Below are 21,871 nucleotides of genomic sequence, written 5' to 3'. Positions count from 1 at the left end.
CAACAAAGGGTACATAACAAAGTATTGAGATGAACTTTTGGTATTGACCAAATACTTATTTTCCACCATGATTTGCAAATAAATTCTTTAAAAATCAAACAACGTGATTTTCTGTTGGGTTTTTTTCCACATTCTGTCTCTCATGGTTGAGGTTTACCCATGTTTACAATTACGGGCCTCTCTAATATTTTCAAGTGGGAGAACTTGCACAATTAGTGGTTGACTAAATACTTATTTGCCCCACTGTAAATCACAATGATCCCCGTCAGTCGAGGGACAAAAGGCACTCATTGGCCTGAGCTCTTATTAATTTAAAACTCGCCATTAACACATTGTGGTGTATTTAAACGACTACCTGACATAGTTAAAGAGTGACACTGTGAAGTACGGCAGCGTGGCCATGTGACGTTACCGCACTGCGACGTCAACAACAATGGTGAGCTACTAGATTGTTTTTTAATTTAAAATTTTAAAAATTTTATTAAAACAAAAACATGAAAAGGGGTTTTAATATCAAATTATTATAACTTGTACTAACCTTAATCTTTTAAGAACTACATGTCTTTCTATCCATGGTACCCTTTAACTTTTGCCGAACCCCTTAGACTCACTCAGTGAACCCCCTCTAGACAAGATTGGCTAAAAGATGACACATTTGTGCCATTGATCATAGCGCTACAGAGCTGTCACTTGCCAGATCAAAGCTACAAACCTGTCAATCATCGTTAACTTTAAGTAGAAAACTCAAACTGCACTGCTGAGGGAGAGTGAGAGGCTGTATGTGCATGAAGTAGAAAAACAAATATATTTTTAAAATTAAAAACCTGACCCTTTTCACCCAATTCCAATTTGAAATGGCGCACTCGGCCTAATTTTAGATCACATGATCGAATTGGGGCAACACAAGTTTTTAACTATAGTTTTTTGGGAGCCGATTCCAATATTGATCTCCGTTTTTGCTATCAAGTAAAGTTTTTTCACGACAGTTTACTCGTTTACTTCGTTATTACTACTGTACATGCACAAAACTAGCTGTATTTGTAAAACTAAAATAGTAGTAAATAAGAATTCCAGTCATTCTTTCTCTTTGTGTTTCTCAACAACACAACTGAGATCAGATTTTGTTTCTGCTCCCAAAAGTCATTTAAATACGGCCAAAAAATTGGCCTCCAAATGTCATGCAGGTTTATTGTCCAGTACCTTTGCCTAGTGGTCAAATTTGTAAATAACAACCTAAAAAACATGTATGAAAATAGATCGCTGAAGACACGAATAATCTTCCCGTCATCCTTTTATCAGAGGTGATATTTTGCAAGTGTCTTCACACTTGTGCTGACAGCTGGCTGCCGTAAGAGGAGCGAGCTTATCCACTGCTTGAGAAACAGTCTGTCCTCAGGAGTGAGGGAGTCTGTCACCTTTGGCCCCGACAGAATTAAATCATGCCTGAGAAGGTGCTGCTTAATAAGGAGGAAAACGGCCTGGGATTTGCAGCCTCACTGGTGCTGCTGATCTTAAGAAGGCAAATGTATTTTCCTTGAGGTCATTATAAGGAGTAAAATAATACAGATGTGTTGACGTGTTCCTTCGCGCTTGATAAATGTGTCTCAAAAAATAAAGATCATGTTTTTTTCCCCTCATCAGCTCCACGCGCGTGCACCGAGAGCGAGTTCCGCTGCAATAATCTGCACTGCATTCCCGACCGTTGGGTCTGTGACCATGACAACGACTGTGAAGACAACTCGGATGAAAGGGACTGTGGTGGGTGGAAGCTCTTTGTTTTGGCTAGGGGTCTGGCTATTTGAGAGTAACTGTGGACCACTGTGCCAAGACCCAATAAAATGGGCATTTTTGAGTGGAGGAGACAGACGGGACCACCTGTTGTCTTTCATTCAGACGAAATGAAAGCTTCCATGCATACAGTGCTGGTAGTGTAGAGGACAATAGCTGATCATGTCACACTGAGACTTGATTGTAAGACATGAAATGAGTAATGTGACCAACAATTAAGTAGATTTAAATTAGCTGGCATTAAGCATCGCATTAGTTTAATAGCTATTTTAGATGTAATGCCAATGCATAGTCAGTTTGTCTTGAATAATGTAAGTGGTAATGACCACATTATTAGTCAAATGAACTACAATGTACTTGTGCGTGTTTCAAAATGAAATGACAATGTATTTGTGTCACAGAGCTACGGACGTGCCATCCTGGTTATTTCCAATGTGGAAGTGGACACTGTATCGCCGATCGCTTCAAATGTGACGGCAACGCCGACTGCGTGGACTATACGGATGAGTCGTCATGTCGTAAGTTTGGACATTTTGACGTTGAAATTTCTTGATTTCACTGTTCACGAATTCAATTGCTACAATATTGGCGCTAGTTGCCGTTTGATACGGTGATAATGTGCAGGTCCTGCAACCATCCGCAGCAAAACTGTTCGTAGCTTTGTAGCGATTTGTAATTTCGGAGTCGCTGATGAGTTTAGTCACATACACAAAACAATGAATACAGCAGAACGTCCATTTCGCGTAATTGTGAAAACCCGTCGACATCTTTACTCCATTTGTCTTCGGCTTGCTCGTAAGGGTCAACATTGTTCACATCCTTAATTTTGATCACATATCTGTTCTTCGCCTTAGTAACGAGTTTGTCTCTTTATCGAACTGGCAAGTTAAAGTTTAATGTCCCGCGAGCCAGACCTGCTTCCAATATGGCTGCGTTGTTGTCAAATCTCACGTGAACCCCCATTCTGTGACGTAAACGCTCGAGCCTAATAGCGCACGTACTTCAGAGCCGGTGTTTTCACACACAAACCGGAACAGCGCGTGCGGCAAACACACACGCAAAACAGATGCAGAGGGATATGATGGCAGAGCATTCAGAGAAAAATTTGTCCTTTACGAGGTGGAGATATAAACACTATTTCAAGTTGGTCGAAATTAAAGGAAAGAACGTGCATGTAAAGTGTAATTTATGTCCCGGAGCAAAGCTTTTGTCAACATCTGTGGTAAGCAATTCAAATCTGTTTATTTTTGTTGCACTTCAAGTTTAGGATAAATCTGTTGCTGGTGAGGTGCAATAAATATTACAAGGTTCAATAACACAACTACCTGTCTGTTCTTCTCAATTCAACTGACTCGAATACTGCTCAGAAAATTTCAAATTCTTTGACATACAACAACTTCTTTTTAAAGTAACGGAAATAGTTACTTTCCCTGGTAACTAGTCACTTTTACTATAGAGCAGGGGTGTCCAAACTTTTTGCGAAGGGGGCCAGATTTGGTGTGGAAAAAATGTGGGGGGCCGACTTTGGCTGACGTCTTTTACGTAGAACAATATATTTAAGCAAGTTTTAGCGTGTTACATTTGCTTTATTATTTTTTTAAAATTAATAATTTCAACAATCTCGCAACTAGCCTTTTTGGAGTTCTCATTTGACTCACGGGCTCTTGCGAAATACTGCTGCTGTGAAATTAAACTAGCTTCAAGTTGCTTCAATTTCTCGCTGTGTATCTTCCCTGTAATTTTGCCGTACATTTCAGCGTATCTTGTTTGGTAATATCGCCTCACATTGAACTCTTTAACCCTTAAAGACCTGCAACATGAAGCAATTATCAGAGAATCCCAAAATTTGAAAAAGTCCTAATGAAACTTTTCTTTCAAATTTTTAAAAAGAAATGTCAAAATGAATATGTGTAATAAGCACTCTAATATCTATAACCCTAGCTAAATCCTGTTTTTTTTTCTCATGGAATCTGCAGATGCACATGTTGCATCCATCTTTTTTTTTTTTTTTTCAAAAAGAAATGTCAAAATTCTGAATTACTCTCAAAATCATGAAATTATAGGTGTATCAAATGTGATACATTTAGCAATAAAGGGTTAAAAACAGTGACTGTCTTTTTGCAAATGAGGCAGACACAGTTGTTTGATATTTTACTGAAGAAATATTCCAATTTCCACCTATCCTTGAAGCCAACTCTCTTTTTTTTTGTTGATTATCGCCATTTTAGAAAATTGGAAGTAAAAGGTCACACGGGGTAATATTGCTCAGAGTGCTGCTGCCTTTTAGTGGGTAAATGAGGAGCAGCATTTAGTGTGTAAGCTACTTCATATGCTGGTAGCAGTACTGCTGACCAATTTATTAAGTCTGTGTGCGGGCCAGACGTTATTGATTTTATGACAGAGGCTGGGGGATCGGATGAAATTTGACCACGGGCCGCATTTGGCCCCCGGGCCTGACTTTGTACATATCTGCTATAGAGTAATTCAGTTACTAACTCAGTTACTTTTTGGAAGAAGTAGTGAGTAACTATAACTAATTACTCTTTTAAAGTAACGTGCCCAACACTGGCTCTCAACTGACCTTAGATCTGAAATTATTGTCGAATCTCGCTGACATCTGGTTTCTCTTTTTGCCTTTTAGCGCCGCGCTTTCCAAATGGCACCTATTGCCCCCACTTTATGTTTGAGTGCAAGAACCACGTCTGCGTCCAGCCTCACTGGAAGTGCGACGGGGACGACGACTGTGGGGATAATACTGACGAGGAGCTTCACCTCTGCTGTAAGTAGAAAACATGCAAAAAATACATTTACAAACGTGTTGGGTCCGACTTAACTTTGCCTTCACAGTGACCGTCCAGTGTGAGACACCGTTCCGTTTCCGCTGTGACAACAACCGTTGCATCTACAGCCACGAACTGTGCAACTCTGTGGATGATTGTGGCGACGGCTCCGATGAGAGAGAAGAAAACTGTGAGTTCAATGTGAAGCATTTTTTGCTTGATTCTTCGGGATTAATTTTAGAGTTTTAATCTTAGACTTTTTACCACTCCAGGCCAAAGCCCTACACGTGGACCCTGTGCAGACGAGGAGTACAAATGCAGTAATCGACAATGTATTCCTCTTCAGTACGCCTGCGATGATTATGACGACTGCGGGGACCAGTCGGATGAATTAGGATGTCGTAAGTAATGTTAAAAGCGACACAATATTTGCTGTAGGAGTTGAGTGTTTTCATCAACGGTGGTAGTAGCAGGCCTGCATTCCGCTTTGTGGTTTGTCATGAACAGATCCGGTTTTGGGAAACTTGTCATAGATGGCATAAATTGTATTAATAATAAAAAAGGAAGTGCGTAGTAACGCATTGGATACTCAACATGTTTCTTACCTGTAAAGTGAATTTGGAATTGGAAGTCAGGGAAAACAATGGGAACAAGTACAGAACTAGCGTTAAAATATGATTGCTAATATTGATTAAAAAGAAATGAAAATGGTTTTTTTTCACAGATGTTAAATACTTGAAATATTTTGCATTATTTTTACCTTAAGGTCAAGGGTTTGCATAGGGACGTTATGGACATAGCACAACCAACTTTTCAGAATGCCCAAATTGTCCCCACCAACTTTTAAGCAACCTTATTTGCTTTTGCGTTAATATAATAAGTTCAGTTAAATAGGTAATTTAGATTGTCTTCTCATTAGTTATAAGGATAGAATTGACCCTACCATTATTAAGTGAATTATTTTCATTATGGTATTTGGTGTGAGAGCAGATGATGCAGAGGGTCTGAAGCCAACTGATTCGCTGTGGCGACCCCTGAAAGGAAAAGCCGAAAGGAAAATAATAATAATATGTTCAGACTTACATTTCCCCTTTTCACTTGGTGATTGTGCAGGTCCATTATGTTTTAGTCAAATCCACGTTTGATTGGCTGATGACTTGATCCAGCCCCCACGACCCCCCCCACACACACACAGCCCCTTAAGAATTACATGTCAACGACAGGCTGACTACTCCGCCTCCTTCGAACGGGATTTTTATTTTTCAAAACATATTAGCAAACTGTAACGTAAGTACAATGTTAAAATTGAAAATAAATATAAAAACAAAAAATAAATATTTTAAATAAAATCAAAATAAATGGAGTCTTTTAGGTGAGCTTAAACTCACATCCACAGCTCAGCATTATTACCATCACAACAAATATAATTGAATTATTTTCCATAAAATGCACATGTTTATGACACACTTTCTTTCTCAACACAGACAGTTGCCAGAGAGAAAAAACACCACGTTTTCCCACTGCCAGACACACTATTGTAGCTGGTGGGAAATGTTCATGACAGTGTTTACTAACCTCTAATTTTGTATATATCATATTGGAGGCGAGGGATTTCTCTCTGTATTTTTGGGACAAAAAATAGCTCATACAGTACGGATGGTATGACAGAAAATTATAGTGGTTTTGAAACAGTGACGTTTTCATACCACTGTAAACCTTGAAACCGGTAATCGGCAAATGTCTAGTTGTGACTTTTCACATTTGAAACTAAATACCTATTAGTGCATTTATTTATTAATTAAAATGTATTTATTTATTTTCTGCTTTCTTAATTTAAAAATATTTTTATTTACAGCAAATGCAGAATTTTTTTCAGATAATCATACATTAATCATAATTGAGGTAAAAAGTTTAATTAATTGAATTTTTTTCCATAATTGCAATGTATAACTCTTGTAGTGAAGGACAATGTAGGCTAACATGTATTTCCATGTATAGGTTAAGTAGTATCCCCCCCACACCACCACCACCACCACACACATTATATGAAGCAAGCATTTTGAAAAATGACTTTCTCCCATGAAAATAACAATTTTATCTGAGTGGTCCTAAGACAAATGTTTATTTTTTTTTGCATTCTGGATGTTCGAATATTGAAATATAAAATATAAATATACAATACAATATATAAAAAAAAAAAAGTAAAATAAAAACATTTATTCTGTAAGGTTTCAAAATGTTTCTTCGGTAGTTTTTGAAAACAAAGGATTGAATTGGGCGGTGTATAATTGGGATCAATACAAATGAACGTTAGTGTAAGTCAATACAGATTTATATTGTATTGATTTTTTTAGCCTATCAATTAATTAGGTTCCTATTGGTGACTCGTGAAAAACATAGCCCAGACCCCGTTCACCCACCAATATGTTTGGTCTTATTAATGTCTCGTCCCGAGCAAATAGTGTACATACAGGTTATGCTGTGATATCGTCCCTACCAATGTTGAGACATAATCTACGCCAGACGTGTCCAAAGTGCGGCCCGGGGGCCAAATGCGGCCCGTGGTCAGATTTCATCCGGCCCCCAGCCTCTGTCATTAGATCAATAACGTCTGGCCCGCACACAGACTTAATAAATTGGTCAGCAGTACTGCTACCAGCATATGAGGTAGCTTACACACTAAATGCTGCTCCTCATTTAACCACTAAAAGGCACTCTTGGGAACATTACCCCATGTGTCCCTTGACTTCCAATTTTCTAAAATGGTGACAATCAACAACAAAAAAAAGTTGACTGCGACGGCCGACGCTTCAAGGATAGATGGAAATTTGACTATTTCTTCACTAAAATACGCAACAACTGTGTCTGCCTCATTTGCAAAGAGACAGTAGCTATTTTTAAAGAGTTCAGTGTGAGGCGATATTACCAAACAAGACATGCTGACATGTACGACAAGATTACGGGGAAGATACGCAGCGAGAAATTGAAGCAACTTCAAGCTAGTTTAATTTCATAGCAGCAGTATTTCGCAAGAGCCCGAGAGTCAAAAGAGAACGCCACAAAGGGTAGTCGCAAGATTGTTGAAATTATCAATTTAAAAAAATAATGAAGCTAATGTGACACACAGAATGGCTTGCTAAAATTTGCTTATATTGTTCTACGTAAAGGACGTCAGCCAAGGTCGGCCCCCCACATTTTTACCACACCAAATCTGGCCCCCTTTGCAAAAAGTTTGGACACCCCTGATCTACGCCCTTGCTTAAGGTTACGTCGGAGTCCCAGTATTAGCCTGTAGTTTATAATATTTTATTGTTATGCACAAGAAACTGCCGTAATTTTCTGACTATAAGCTGCTGCTTTTTTCCCTCATTTTGAATCCTGTAGCTTAATGTCCATTGCGGCTTATTTGTGGATTTATTTGAGTTAATAGGTAACACTTAATTTGACAGCAGCGTCGTAAGACTGTCATGAGACAGTCATAATTATGACACTATCATGGGCATTACTGAATGCTTATGACAGATGTCATTCAGTGTCATCTGGCAAATTATGTCACTAACTCCATTTATGTGCAGCTCGTATCTTTTACATCTATTCAAAAGTGAGATAATTTGCCGGATAACACGAAAAGATATCTGTTATAAGGATTCATTAATGCTCATGACAGTGTCATGTCTTAATTATGATTGTCTTATGACAGTCTTATGGCGTCACTGTCAAATAAAGTGTTACCAAATACCATAACTAGCAATTAATAAAACAACTAAAACAGTAAATGAAGAAATCATTAGCACAGAACATGAATTTTGATTGGTTTTTTTTTACATCTGTAGTGCTGCAGTGCATGCTAGGAGGCATGTTGGACAATAACAGTGTTGACAGCAGGTGGCAGCAGAGGTTGACTGTCTCCCCCAAGGGAGCAGTGATGGACAAATGAAGCTTCTTGAAGCAGTGAGCAGTGAAGCTGTGGTTCATTTGGTCTTATGACCGTCTTATGATGCCGGTGTCAAAAAAACCGACACCGGTTAATATCTTTTTGGGGAAAATGTCCCATAATACAATGAGGACAGCTGCGGCTTGTAGTCCGGTGCGGCTTATCTATCGACTAATGCAGTTTTTGTGACAAATTTGGTGGGTGGCGGCTTATAGTCAGGTGCGGCTTATAGTTCAAAATTTATGGTACTACTAATACTATTATTTCTATGTAAGCATCCAAAGCAGATTAAAATTGGCACAAATTGCTTCAAACCTTTATTCCTTGTTGTTTCTAATATGTCTGACTAAAATTAGTTGAAACTTCCGCAGATTATATTTGGCTATTTGAAAATATTATTTCGATGGATCCATATTCTTTCTATACATCTGCATTAATCAATGGAGTATTTGTTGAAAGACAAATACTAGAGCTAGAACATATAAGGATTGATCCTGTTTTTGTAATATTGTAACAAATTGAAAAGGACCACCCTTAACAACATCTTGAGCTTGTTGTTATGTACCCACTGACAGTTACTTGCTGTATAGTCTATTCTAACCAATCTAACGCAGTATTAAATGTTCGCCATCAGATCAACACAGCGCACGCTCTTGCAGTGACCACGTATGTGAACACAACTGTACTGACCTGACCGATGGAGGCTTCTTGTGCTCTTGCATGCCAGGCTACCAAGCCCGAAGTGGCCAGCGACACACCTGTGAAGGTATTAACAACCGATAAAATACAGCCAAATATTGAGAGAGTCAAATATTTACACCAGGGAGAACATTTTCTGCTTTTTATTTTCGGGGGGGAAATAGATATCAACGAGTGTGAGGTGTATGGAATTTGTCCACAAGAGTGCAAAAACACAAAGGGAAGCTATGAGTGTTTCTGCGCTGAGGGCTTTGACTCCTTTAGCGAGCCACATGGAACCCAGTGTGCTGCTAGAGGTAAGAAACAAATGCCTGATAAATTGTTCATTTGAAGTTGAGTGTTGATAACCTTTTTTTTAATAAGTGTATGTTATTCTCTCGGACAAAAGGAAATCCACCAGTGCTTCTGCTGCCGGATAACGTCCGTATCCGCCGTTTCAACCTTTCATCGGAGCAGTATTCGGACTACGTGGACAATGCTGAGCATATTCAAGCTCTAGACTACTTGTGGGATCCAGACAAACAAGGCCTTAGTAAGGATCATACTATATTTTTAGTTTTGTTTGCATCCATCACGAAAACTATCATCTTACATAAGTTGTTCTCAAGTAATTTACAGCTAGTACCAACTCAAGAAATACTTGGCTCTCCAAGAACAAATACAAGTACAGTAGTGTAGTAGGCAAAAATGTATGTTTTTTAAAGGCACAGTTTGAAAATTAACTCTTACTGTGCCACTGATAATGATAGATGCCTACAAGGTGTGCCTCCAGAGCTGACAGTGGGTCTTTTCATCCTAATGTGCTGATAATCCTTTATAGGTCACTCATTTGACTGCCATTGACAGCGCTAGAATTCATCTTGGATGCCAATCCCAGTCAAAATTGACTGGACGCGTAACACTGTCAAAGCCACTGAAAGAGTTTAAATGAAATGGACATCTATCGTTGTCAATGAGTTAAATATTCAAAACTTTTTATTCATTTATTTTTTAAAAAGACTTGGTGACATTACTGGTGAGTGTTACTTTGGGACTGCAACCAAACAATATTTCTGGTTTTATTCATTTTAATTTCATTAATTCCTTTTTCATTAACATTGTATTAATTTATACATATATTTATTCATTAAGAGAAAAATGCTAAAAATATTCTAAAATAACAATTAATAATATTTAAATATGTGTGTTTATATGTATATATATGGATTGAGGTAAATGGAAGTTGAATAGAAGTAGGCATATTGTATATAGTTATACTCTGCATTGTTGGTATAGCGTTGTTAGCATAGACGTTGTTTCTAAATATTTGAAAAGAAACAGTTATAAAATATTACATGTGAATCTTTTGTAGGTGATGTTGAATACAACGGAACTGTAAAAAAGATTGTTTGAACTTTATTTGATTCAGTCAATCTTTGGCGTACTACTAGAGCAGGGGTCAAGACGTTTTTGACGGGGAGAGCCAAAACACCCAACATATTTTCAAATGTGATTCTACGAGAGCCATAAGCCCCTTTTAAACGGGATTTAAACGGGCAGCCCTTGTATGTGAAAGAAATTTCCCGGGTCAACGGACACTGAGATTACGCGGACATTTCACGGGTCACGTTTTAGTATAATTCCCGTTAAAGTCCCAGGACGAGGCTCATGTAAAAGCAAGCCTTAAATTCCCCGGTCACAGCACGATGGCTGATGACGGAAATATCATGGAGGGCTGACCATCACGTTCTCCTTCTTTGCAGTAAGACGAAAAGTGGTAAACAAACATCGCAATGATCAACATAGCAAGCTAGAAATAGCTAAATTAAACTGAAAACATAACAAAATTAAATTGCTACTGGATCGTAGAGCCCAGGAAAAGAGTCCATCGTCCATTTTTGGAAAGGTGTGGTTTATTTTGTTGCCGATGTTAGGGTCCGCAACTGCGGAAACAAGGTTGTACCTCAAATCAGAAAACAACGGAGGGACGCGTTCAAGGGTTTATTAGATACAAAGAAAAATGCATGCGATCGCGGAAAAGGGGCGAATATCGCAATGGGTCCGTCACAGTAGGTCGACGGGGATCAATAATACTAACCTAAGCGCTAGGTAGAGAGCCGATAAGGCAACAAAACAAATACACTGACATACCAGCACAAGGTAGGCCATGGGATTTCAAAACAAGGGTGGCAGAGGTGTCGAATGGCGCCCAGCAAGTTAATATCTCAGCACCCTTCTCTTGGATCGCCTGGGCTCAAATACAGTCTTGATGAGCTTGAATTGGCTGCAGTTACGACATCGTGAACGCTCCCACAAACGGCCCTGTTAAAAAAAATACGATTTGACCAACATTGTTACAGCCGATGCCAACCAAAAATGACTTAATGTCCGGGTTATAAAATCGCGCCAGCAGCCTTCCCCGCACAGAGAGTGCCAATGGGCAACACGGGACAAGCCTGTGAAAGTGTCCAACCCCAAGTGTCTCTACATGCGTGAAAGCAATGACGCGAGTAAATCCCGCGTCACCTTACACGGGAATTTACCGGGATATGTTTGTGAAAGGGGCTATAAAGAGTGTTTGTGGCTATATGTTTGTGTGTGTGTATATAAATTATCTAGTCCCCGAGTTGTGATTAATAAAAATATTAGAAAACAACACCGAAAGCCTAACATTGTCATTTGAGTTACAATCGTTGCTACGTTGCACACTCAGCACTTGGTGAAAAAACAAATTAAAAACATGTTGTATATATTATTACATTGCGTTGCCTATATATTTCCTGGAAGTGGAAACCACTACCAGGTGGACATGTGCATCACAATGGAGGAGACAGGTAGAGCCTTTGCCTGGTATACCAGACTCACCGCTGTTCCAGCGATTGAGTCTGACCGTCCGGCGGATCAAATTAAAGTCATAGCAAACAGACAGCGGAGTGGACCAATCAGCGACGGGCAGACGTGACGTTGTTAAAGCGACAAGTAATTAGCGTGAGCGGAGAATGGAGAAGTTTATTCAACATGGCTACCGCAAGCCATGTTGACTGTTATCAATGACTTGTGTCGATGTGGTTTTGGTAATTTAAAACTGGTTTTACCGCGGGTTGGAACATATTCTCGGCTCTCCCGTTCGCCATCTGTGTTGTTGTAGAGACGACTTTCGGCGCGCAAGAGTTACGTTACTCGTTAAGAACACGTCACGCAAATAAACGAATCTGATTGGACGGTATATTTTGTACTTGCCCGAGAGGCCGTTAATGGGCTGGGTCCCAGACTATTTCTCACAGTGTTTGAAAAATACAGGGAGAATAGTCTGGCGGTGCCAGGCAAATAGAGCCTCTCAAGGCACCTTTTTTTGAGTCTCGCTCTCCTGGATGTGGCGAAAATTTGACAGTTGAAAAACGCAGTTCACGTTTGTGTTTTAATTTTCCCTTACGCATTTTTATATACTCCTATACTATAGCCTGGCTGAGCGGAGACTTAACGCGCGAGGCCGGCTCGGTAATGCACATCTCTGTGTAATCCCCGACAGGAGGTGGACAAATGGACGCCGAGTTGAAGCATATAATTGCTACGTATGTTTGAAATGTCCAAGGTCAATGTGTGAATGCGCCATCAGCTCATTACACCTTGTTTATGTCAAGCAAGCCAGCTGGTTTCACATTTAAGGTTACGGGTTGGCCGAGAGCCAGATGCACTCCTTAAAAGAGGCAAATATGGCTCGCGAGCCATAGGTTCCTGACCTTTGTATTAGAAGCTGCCCATGTACCAAGGCGGTACGTGTACCACACTTTGATATCCATGATCCTGTTTTAGGTATTGTGTACTGGACAGTCGTGGGACGAGGGTCAGAGTTTGGGTCCATCAAACGGGCCTACATGACCACCTTCAGTGATAATGGCAACAACCCGGTCAGAGACATGGACCTCAACTTGAAATATGTGGCTAATCCCGATGGCATCGCTGTTGACTGGGTTGGCGGGTAAATACTAGAATTTATTTGAGCTTTTTTGGGTCATTACTTCACACTTTCACTCCGTTTACAGCCACATTTACTGGACTGATGCCGGCACCAATCGCATTGAAGTGGCCAAATTGGATGGACGTTACAGGAAGTGGTTGATCCACACTGACCTCGACCAGCCGGCTGCTATCGTTGTCAATCCAGCCCTCGGGTATGAATGCTCGAATGTAATTGTGCAGCGTTGAACAAGTACAGTCAACATAACGCGATGCGGTCCCGGCAGAACAATGTACTGGACGGACTGGGGCAGAAGACCCAAAATAGAGTCAGCGTGGATGGATGGCCAAAGCAGACAGGTGCTGGTCGGTGAAGAAGACTTGGGCTGGCCGACTGGATTGGCTCTGGACTATTTGAATGCACACAGGATCTACTGGTGTGACTCCAAGGAAAACATCATTGGGTCCATGAAGCCTGATGGCACAGACAGAAATATAATTATATCTGGAGGTCAGATCCATCTGTTATAGTCAAGCGCCGATATGTTTTCTCACAATCTTACATTAAAACAATGCATATTGCTCATACTTGTGTTGCGGTCTTGTTCCAGACATTGGCAATCCCTTTAGTTTGGACCTTTTTGAGGGCCATGTGTACTGGACAACAAAGGAAAAAGGAGAAGTGTGGAAAACAAATAAGTTTGGCAAAGGAAACAAAGTCAAAGTATTAACCATCAACCCCTGGTTGACCCAGGTCCGCATTTACCAGGAGCACCGACACAACCACTCAGGTTAGTCAACTGAAAGTGGATGCTTCTTGCATACTAGAAATCAACACTGTCATCAACACTTTCTGGCTTTGACTCAGTCAGTCTTTGCCTGAAAACGTGGTTCATCTGAGAACAAACCAAATTAGATGTTAACTGAGCCACCGTCAGCACAGCTTTTTCAAAACTATGATTTCATTATTAGAGAATTTAAAGATGTGTACCTTTCTAGATACAGTTGTGATGAGAACGGACAAATATAGTTGCCTATAGAGAGTAGACACACGGATTGAAATAGCCATGGGGTGGGGGGGTAATTCATCATTAAAGTAGAAAACGATATAAGAGAAAATTACAGTTGAACAGCGTGCGGGGTGCGCGGTGGGGGTTATGCGCTGGCTTAGTGGCATACAGACGTTTTTTTGAAGGTGTTTTTGGTGTTCAAATAAAGTACTCCGTGGCGTGCCTGCACAGTCAGCCAGCACACACATACGCACAAAAAAAAAAAAAAAAATCTCAGTCAAAGGGGGCACTTTGGGCATGTAGGGGAGAGGGGCAGGTGCTCTTAACTCATTTGCTCCCAGAAACGTATAAATACGTTCTAGTTTTAAATGCTCCACTGTCCCAAAAACGTATTTATACGTCTTTTGCGTTTTTTAAAAAAATTTTTTATAAGAAGCATATATAGCTTCCGCTGTATCTGAGAAACAAAGAACAACGTTCCAAACCCATTTTAAAGCAATAAAACTGGCCACTGGAGGGCAGTAGTGCACTTTGTAAGACGAGCCAACCCGATTCAACAGCAGTGAATTGCTGGGCAGCATGGTCAGAGCGCAGGCGGCATGAAGCCAGGCGGCGCTCCGACCGAACAAAACAAGGAGAGGACGCCTAGGACGCCAGGCGCTGGACGACCGTGCAAAACGAGTGAAATGCTGATTTCTAAAGAATGGAATAAGATACAAACTTTTTTTTTCTGCTGAAAGAAGAGAGTCTAATCTTTCTTTTGGTAGGTTCCAAGTTTACATAGCAATAGGACAGAATTATCTGTGGGCCTTGCAAAATCAGTCAAAATCCAGAAAAAAACGGCCGGGAGCGAAGGGCCTTGCTCTGGTGAAAATGGCTGGGAGTGAATGAGTCAAGCACACTACGCCCCGCCCCCTCTGCACATGCCTGGTGGCAGCTTATAGTTAGGTGTGCCTTATAGTGCGAGAATTACGGTACTTGAAAGGCAAACATATCTTACGTTCTTATCTTTCGCTTACAATGTCTCATATTTTATAATCTTGTAATTAAATTAGAATAAAAAAAATATTGGATCACTTCGCCATTCTAATAAGATTTTAAATATATTTGCAGTTTTGGAATGTGTGTCAAAGAACATAAGGAGCATCTAATTTTTAAATTCTGACCCAAGTGTCTGGTTTAAGTGAGATGATAATAATAAGTACTACGAAGTAATTTTCTCGTAAACGGATCTTCTATGACTTTACTTTGTTTGCTTATACGTAATCAGTCAAGTCAAGTATTGGATTTATTATAAAACATAAAAAAGCAAGGTTTACACAGTTGGGTACATGCAAGCCATTGTAGATAACTAGATTTTAATCATAATTAAGTGACAATTGACCGATTTGAGTGATTATAATTTGTCTTCATTAGTACCCAATCCTTGTAAAAGCGTGTGCAGTCACCTGTGTCTCCTCCGCCCTGGTGGCTACACTTGTGCCTGTCCGCAAGGTTCCTCCACATTGGATTTCCATTCACGTGAATGTGACGCAGGTATGCCGCAGCCTGCATGTGCCGCCTCACTCCTGCCCACGTCCTTCCTTATTTATTTGGCTTCTCCCTTTATTTCTTTCAATGTCTTGTGAATTCTTTGTTTTATTTTGGTATGATTTCATACTTCCCCGCCTTCTCCCTCCTCCGCAGCCATTGAGGCGCCTGTTGCAATGCCTCTTGCGTGCAGATGTATGAATGGTGGGACCTGCTACACAGATGAAGGTGGTCTACCCAATTGCAAGTGAGTGTTGTCGCTTCCTGGTTTACACCAACTAATTAAAATCATCCTAAAACTCATTTTTTGTCTTCTACAAAGATGCCCTTATGGTTATTTGGGTAGCTACTGTGAAATGGGCCAGTCACGAAGCGCTCCAACTGGAACAGGTACAACGAGTCAACGACTATGTCAAACTACACTCTCCTTTTTAATATAATAACAAAGCATCTTTTATTTCTCAAGCTGTGGCAGTTCTACTGTCAGTCATCATCATAATAATTACTGGAGCTTTGGCAGTCGGTGTCTTTCTCAACTACAAACGAACTGGATCCTTCATCCCTTCTATGCCCAAACTGCCCAGGTACCTTCATTTTTGCCATCTTAATTACTGTACTGTAGTTAACAAATGACATCATTCCTTGTTTTTCCATATAGCCTCAGCAGTCTGGTGAAGTCGAGTGATACAGGGAACGGAGTGATGTTTCACTCTGGTGATAATGTGGATTTCGGACCGACGCACATTGGAGTGTCATTTATTGATACCGTGCAGATGGTAAGTTTAGCATCACCGTAACGAAACGTGCGGTCAAATTTCCAACGTAAGTCCCCTCTAAGCTAAAAGTAAAAAAATATTGTAGGATGATCATTTTGCCATGGAAGCAGCGAGGCATCCCGTTACCTTTGAAAACCCGTTGTACGCCAACACAGCCGACTTGGCCGGCGATCCAGCTGTCATTCACGCCTCGCAGGTACACACGTCACACACACACTTGAAAACTGAAATATGCTTCATCAAAATATATTTACAGGACACATTTTTTGACCAACAGGTGACTGTTAATGTAAGTGGGGAGAAATTACAAAACAACTTTGTGAACCCGGTATTTCACGCAGAGCAGAGCGGGGGCCTCGTGAACACGTCAGCTGTTGCGACCAAACCTGTACAGGTTAGTCTTGTTTTATATTTAGAAAGATGAAGAACAACAGTAGCAAATCACTACTTTTTGTTTGAATAAATCTCATAAACTCAATTCAAAACAGTTCTTTGGCAACAATATGCCAAAAGAGTGTTCCTTTTTGTCAAAAGGAAGCTCCTCAACTCAATTGAATATAGTTTAGCGGCACCAAGATGACCTAAGTTGATGGCAAAACACTCATTTTTGTCTATAAGAAGCCCCTCAACCTACTTTAAAGTAGTTTAGTGGCACCAAGTTCTCTTAGATCAGGGGTGCCCAAGTCCGGTCCTCGAGAGCCCCTATCCAGCTTGTTTTCCATGGCTCCCTCCTTTAACACACCTGAATCAAAACATCAGCTCATCAGCAAGCAGGACCCTGACAACGACTCATTATTTGATTCAGCTGTGTTGGAGGAGGGAGACATGGAAAACAAGCTGGATAGGGTCTCTCGAGGACCGGACTTGGGCACCCCTGTCTTAGATCAATGGCAAAAAACTACATTTTGTTAAGACAAGCTCCTCGAATCACTTCAAAATAGTTTAATGGTACCAAAATACCTTAAGGCTATAGCAAAACACGACTTTTTGCCTTAATAAATCTCATCAACTCAATTAAAAAAAATTCTTTACAGACAATATGCCAAAATAGTCAAAATGCAGCTCCTCAACTCACTACGTACTAGCTCTTTGCCAACAATATGCCAAAAGAGTGTTTCAAAGAACTACTTTTTGTTCAAATGAAGCTGCTCAACTCACTTCAATATAGTTTAGTGGCACAAAGATGACTTAAGTTGATGGCAAAACACTACTTTTGTCAAAATTAACCCTTCAATTCACTTCAAAGTAGTTTAGTGGCACCAAGATGCCTTGGGTTATTGAGCAAGAAATACATTTTGTCAAAAAGAAGCTCCTCAACTCACTTCAAAATAGCTTAATGGCACCAAACTACCTTAAGACACTACTTCTGTGTAAATGAAGCTCCTCAAGTCACTTCATACTACTTCTCTGGCAACAATAGGCGAAAAAGTGAGGCAAAAAACAAAATTTTATTAAAGTGAAGTGACTCAATTCACTTCAAAATAGTTTCGCGACACCAAGATGATGGCAAAACACTAATTTTATTTAAATTAAATTCCTCAACTCACTTCGAAATAGCTCTTTAGCAACAATATGCCCAAAAAGTGCGTAAAGGAACTACCTTTTGTCAAAATGAAGCTCCTCACCTCACGTCAACATTGTTTCTTGGCACCAAGAGCTATAAACTGTAATATGGTATCATTCAAAATGGTTGTATTATCTTCATACAATTTGTTAACTCGACTTTGTAAAATGGATGTGTGTTAACGCCTATCTATGGTGCAATATTGTTCGTATTTTCCGTATTTCCACAGTAGTTTTCCATGGTAGTTTGTCAGAAGAGGTTCAGTGGAGATTGCTGAACAAAAATTAAATCTGCAATACATCAGTTGGTGTGTTGCTCTATCAGTTTCAAACGAAGAAACTTACGGTTACGATACAATATATAACACAATATATAAAACACTCAGGCGACTTGAAGTTCCGCTCTGAGACCCCCAATTTGGCCAAATTTCAAAATTGTCCTATATGCATGTGTGATACATCATTGGAAATCTTAAAATCTCTATTTTCTGGGGGAAGAAAAATTCCGGACAGGAGGGCATTTTTGACACCTTAAAAGTAGCTCAACCCTAGGTGAGTGAAAAATAGACATTTTTGAGACCTTTGAAATTTTCTATAAGTTTCTCATTTAAAAAGGGTTTTGGACACCCATCCTGGTACATAATAAATAACGAACACTTCAAGATGATCCCCCTTTGTGTACCCAAGTCTTTGATAATCAATATGCATGCTCATGTGACATGTGGGTGGATGTACGATAATAAAGGAAATTGGTGTGTGAGTAAATGTAGATTAAATTTAGCCCTGTTTTATTTTGTAAATAAACATGGCTAAACAGGGAGTTAGCAGTATAGTTAAGGGACATTTAAGGGCTTAAATTTCAATACGATATTTTAATTTTTGCAGTGGGCTTTTAAAATACTTTTTCAATTATGATTAAATAATGTGACTGCGAGAATAAAAGCCTCCATATACATAAAGGGAGCATATAAATGTGAGTACATAACACTATCTATTGTATATTTAGCCTTGAAGCCTTGTACCTAGACTTTATGATTTAAGCATCTAATAAATCTATTACATCGATATCATCCCATAATAAGCAAATGAGCAATCCATACGGCAACAAGGGTCAAAAAGATAATAGACAGCATGCTAGTCCGTTAGCCTGCTGTGTCCATAATTCTCGTGCTAGCGTTCGACCGCTATGTTTTTTGTAGCTTTCTGGTAACTTGAGGTGACAGCATGAGAGCGCATATTTATACACCATGATTTTAACAAGATATTATCGCGTTCTTACCTTGTTTCAATAAAAAAAACAACAACTATGTAGCATGTATCACCAAGTGTCAAAACATAGCTGTGGATGGCCACAGCTGGACTTTGTGGGAATTTTATGGGTGAAACACGGTAATATAACAAGGGTCGCGATGCAGAATTCACAGACAACAAAGAGTGGTCTACGTTTTCTTTTTCAAATATTTACCCTTTTAAACATTATTTTCCCCAATTTTTCTTTGTTTGGATTGATAGATAACTACAGCATAAAGAACATGCTAACAAGTTTACCAAACCATCAGTGTCACTTCAAAACACCAAAATAACATGTGATATGATATAATATTGTGTTAATAATTTCACACATAAGTCGCTCCAGAGTATAAGTCGCACCCCCAGCCAAACTATGAAAAAAAACTGTGACTTATAGTCCAAAAAATACGGTAAATAATAGATATCAATTAATGATTCAAAGCTAAAAATGATAGACATTTCAAATAATAAATATAATTACTTACCTTCTGTTTATGGCTGTGTTGAAACAAAAGTGGTTGTGCAGTGTCTTTAAGCAGGGGTCTCTGGGGTAAAACAAATTAAAAATAGTCCGGGGGCATAATGTGCCATTAAACTGCTATGGCAGCATATGGCAGCTCAAGCTGTGTGCAGACGCACTCCTCCGAGCTCCCAAGAGCAACTTATCTCAACCGATAAGTGCTGAGGGCCAACTCAGGGCCAGCAAGCTCGACTCCCAGTATGGCTCCAAAGAATTTGAAATCTGGAGACTCGGATGAAATAAAATCTTCCATACAGAAATTGGAGGTCTCCTTGACTGGCTTGATTCAAAACCAGAATCAAGAAATCATCAGAGAGCTCCAGTTAATGCGCGCTGAAAACGAGAAACTCAAGCAGGCGGTCGGGGAGAGAGATGTTCGCATCAAAAGGCTGGAAATTTTAGCTGATGATCTCAACCAGTGCCGACGCGCAAGTGAGCTCATTATTTCGGGATTACAACTGACGCTTAGCCCAGGTGATACAGTGGCGCAACTGGCAATGAAAGACTATGGAATAAACATGGAACCGCTGGACATCCGTCGCTGCTTTCTGCTCCCATCTGGGGGGAGAGGACTGGCGACGGTGCTCATGAAGCTGGCAGACCACAAGACCAAGACTGCCCTGCTTAACCAGTGCCGCCACCTGACAACTTGACAACATGATAACTTGACTCGCCGAAATGCCGAAATTGCAAGAAAAGCACGTCAACTCAAGAAAGCTGAGAAAATAGCCAACACCTGGGTCTCGGCTTGCAGGATCCTTATCAAGATGCAAGATATGAAGATTAAAGCTATTCGGAGTCTTGACGAGCTGACCCAACTTGAAAATTAATGATGACATCTGAAACCACACGTCGATTAAATCTGGATGAACAGATTGAAGAGTGCCATGATGACCCATATAAGTAGCTTGATCTGGACCACAACTTCTACAATAGCTGGATAACTGTAAATACTACACAGCGGACCAGTATAACAACTAGAGCTGTCCCGACTAGTCGACGTTGTCGACGTCATCGATGACGTAAATGCGTCGACGGGCAAAACATACCATCGAGTCGTCGACGGGTAATGATGGGTTAAAAAAAAATTACATGTGGATAAAGCTTAGAATGGCAGGCGCTCGCGATACAAGCGGTTGTTACTGGCACCCCCAAGGGGGCCGCTGTTATTTCAATGTGACCGGCGTTGTCAGATTGAGCAAAGAGGAAGAAAGTGGGCGAGCGAGAGAGAGAGAGGGAGCGAGATCGGCGAGTTGGAAAAGTGAGCGGGTAGCACCGAGTTGAGTGACTTCATCCCACGAGTGGAGGGTGACTTGACCGCAGTTTCATACCCCACGTTTTTGTTTTGGTCAATAAAAGTATCCTTAAAGAGCCATCCGACGCCTCTCGGTGTTTTTATGCACGCCGCCGCCTTCCCGAGGAGGAAATCGGACGAACCCAGACGAACCGACGACAACGAGCCAAGTGAATCGCCGGTGAGGAGTTGAAAACACCGCCAATTTCCAAAAAGGGCAGAGATGGTAACACGTGAAAGCGGCATAAAGCCAAAAAAGCGGACCAGAATAGCCAGAGCCTGGAATTATATCAAGGAAAATATGGAGGGTGCCACTGTGTGTACTCTTTGCTAAGCTGAGCTCGCATACCACGGTAGCACGTCGGCTATAAACGAAGACTTGAAGTGCCGTCACCCAAGTATAATTTTCGAAGACAACAAGAAACAACAAGCTAGCGGATTGTAAGTCCATAAAACTCTGTAACGATTTTTTAAATGGAAGTTGCCTTTATGTGCGTCGTATCAATGCGCATTTTTATTTAATAAAATAATTAATATAATTATATATTTTTTAAAATTATTATTAAATATATTAGGATCATGGGAGCTCCCACTTTGGGAAAATATATACATATATCCTGTATATACATAATATAATAAAAAATATATATGGAAACCCCACTGGCCTGCTTACTGTAATCCATGACTGCACTAATGTTAGTTATTTAATATTATAAAGTTTTACATATAGTAGTATACTATAAAATTAATA

At 40.1% G+C, this 21,871-nt stretch overlaps 1 protein-coding gene across 2 annotated transcripts in view; it reads left to right on the top strand.

The window, feature by feature from the left end:
• The window catches only part of lrp2a (low density lipoprotein receptor-related protein 2a), a 125,161-nt gene that overhangs the window by 99,890 nt on the left and 3,400 nt on the right, over positions 1-21,871 (top strand). For both annotated transcript variants that reach the window (XM_057851784.1, XM_057851782.1), the window contains 19 exons: positions 1,642-1,758; positions 2,190-2,306; positions 4,430-4,567; positions 4,636-4,758; positions 4,841-4,969; positions 9,137-9,268; positions 9,366-9,497; positions 9,590-9,733; positions 12,994-13,159; positions 13,224-13,352; positions 13,425-13,648; positions 13,749-13,928; positions 15,564-15,683; positions 15,834-15,924; positions 16,000-16,067; positions 16,144-16,261; positions 16,336-16,453; positions 16,539-16,649; positions 16,731-16,847. In XM_057851784.1, coding sequence (XP_057707767.1) covers positions 1,642-1,758; positions 2,190-2,306; positions 4,430-4,567; positions 4,636-4,758; positions 4,841-4,969; positions 9,137-9,268; positions 9,366-9,497; positions 9,590-9,733; positions 12,994-13,159; positions 13,224-13,352; positions 13,425-13,648; positions 13,749-13,928; positions 15,564-15,683; positions 15,834-15,924; positions 16,000-16,067; positions 16,144-16,261; positions 16,336-16,453; positions 16,539-16,649; positions 16,731-16,847 — 2,474 coding nt within the window. The remainder of the gene's footprint in view (positions 1-1,641; positions 1,759-2,189; positions 2,307-4,429; positions 4,568-4,635; positions 4,759-4,840; positions 4,970-9,136; positions 9,269-9,365; positions 9,498-9,589; positions 9,734-12,993; positions 13,160-13,223; positions 13,353-13,424; positions 13,649-13,748; positions 13,929-15,563; positions 15,684-15,833; positions 15,925-15,999; positions 16,068-16,143; positions 16,262-16,335; positions 16,454-16,538; positions 16,650-16,730; positions 16,848-21,871) is intronic.

Source organism: Corythoichthys intestinalis, chromosome 12, assembly GCF_030265065.1.
Source record: "Corythoichthys intestinalis isolate RoL2023-P3 chromosome 12, ASM3026506v1, whole genome shotgun sequence".
In the NCBI taxonomy this organism is placed as follows: domain Eukaryota; kingdom Metazoa; phylum Chordata; class Actinopteri; order Syngnathiformes; family Syngnathidae; genus Corythoichthys; species Corythoichthys intestinalis.
This window is presented reverse-complemented; position numbering and strand designations above follow the sequence as displayed.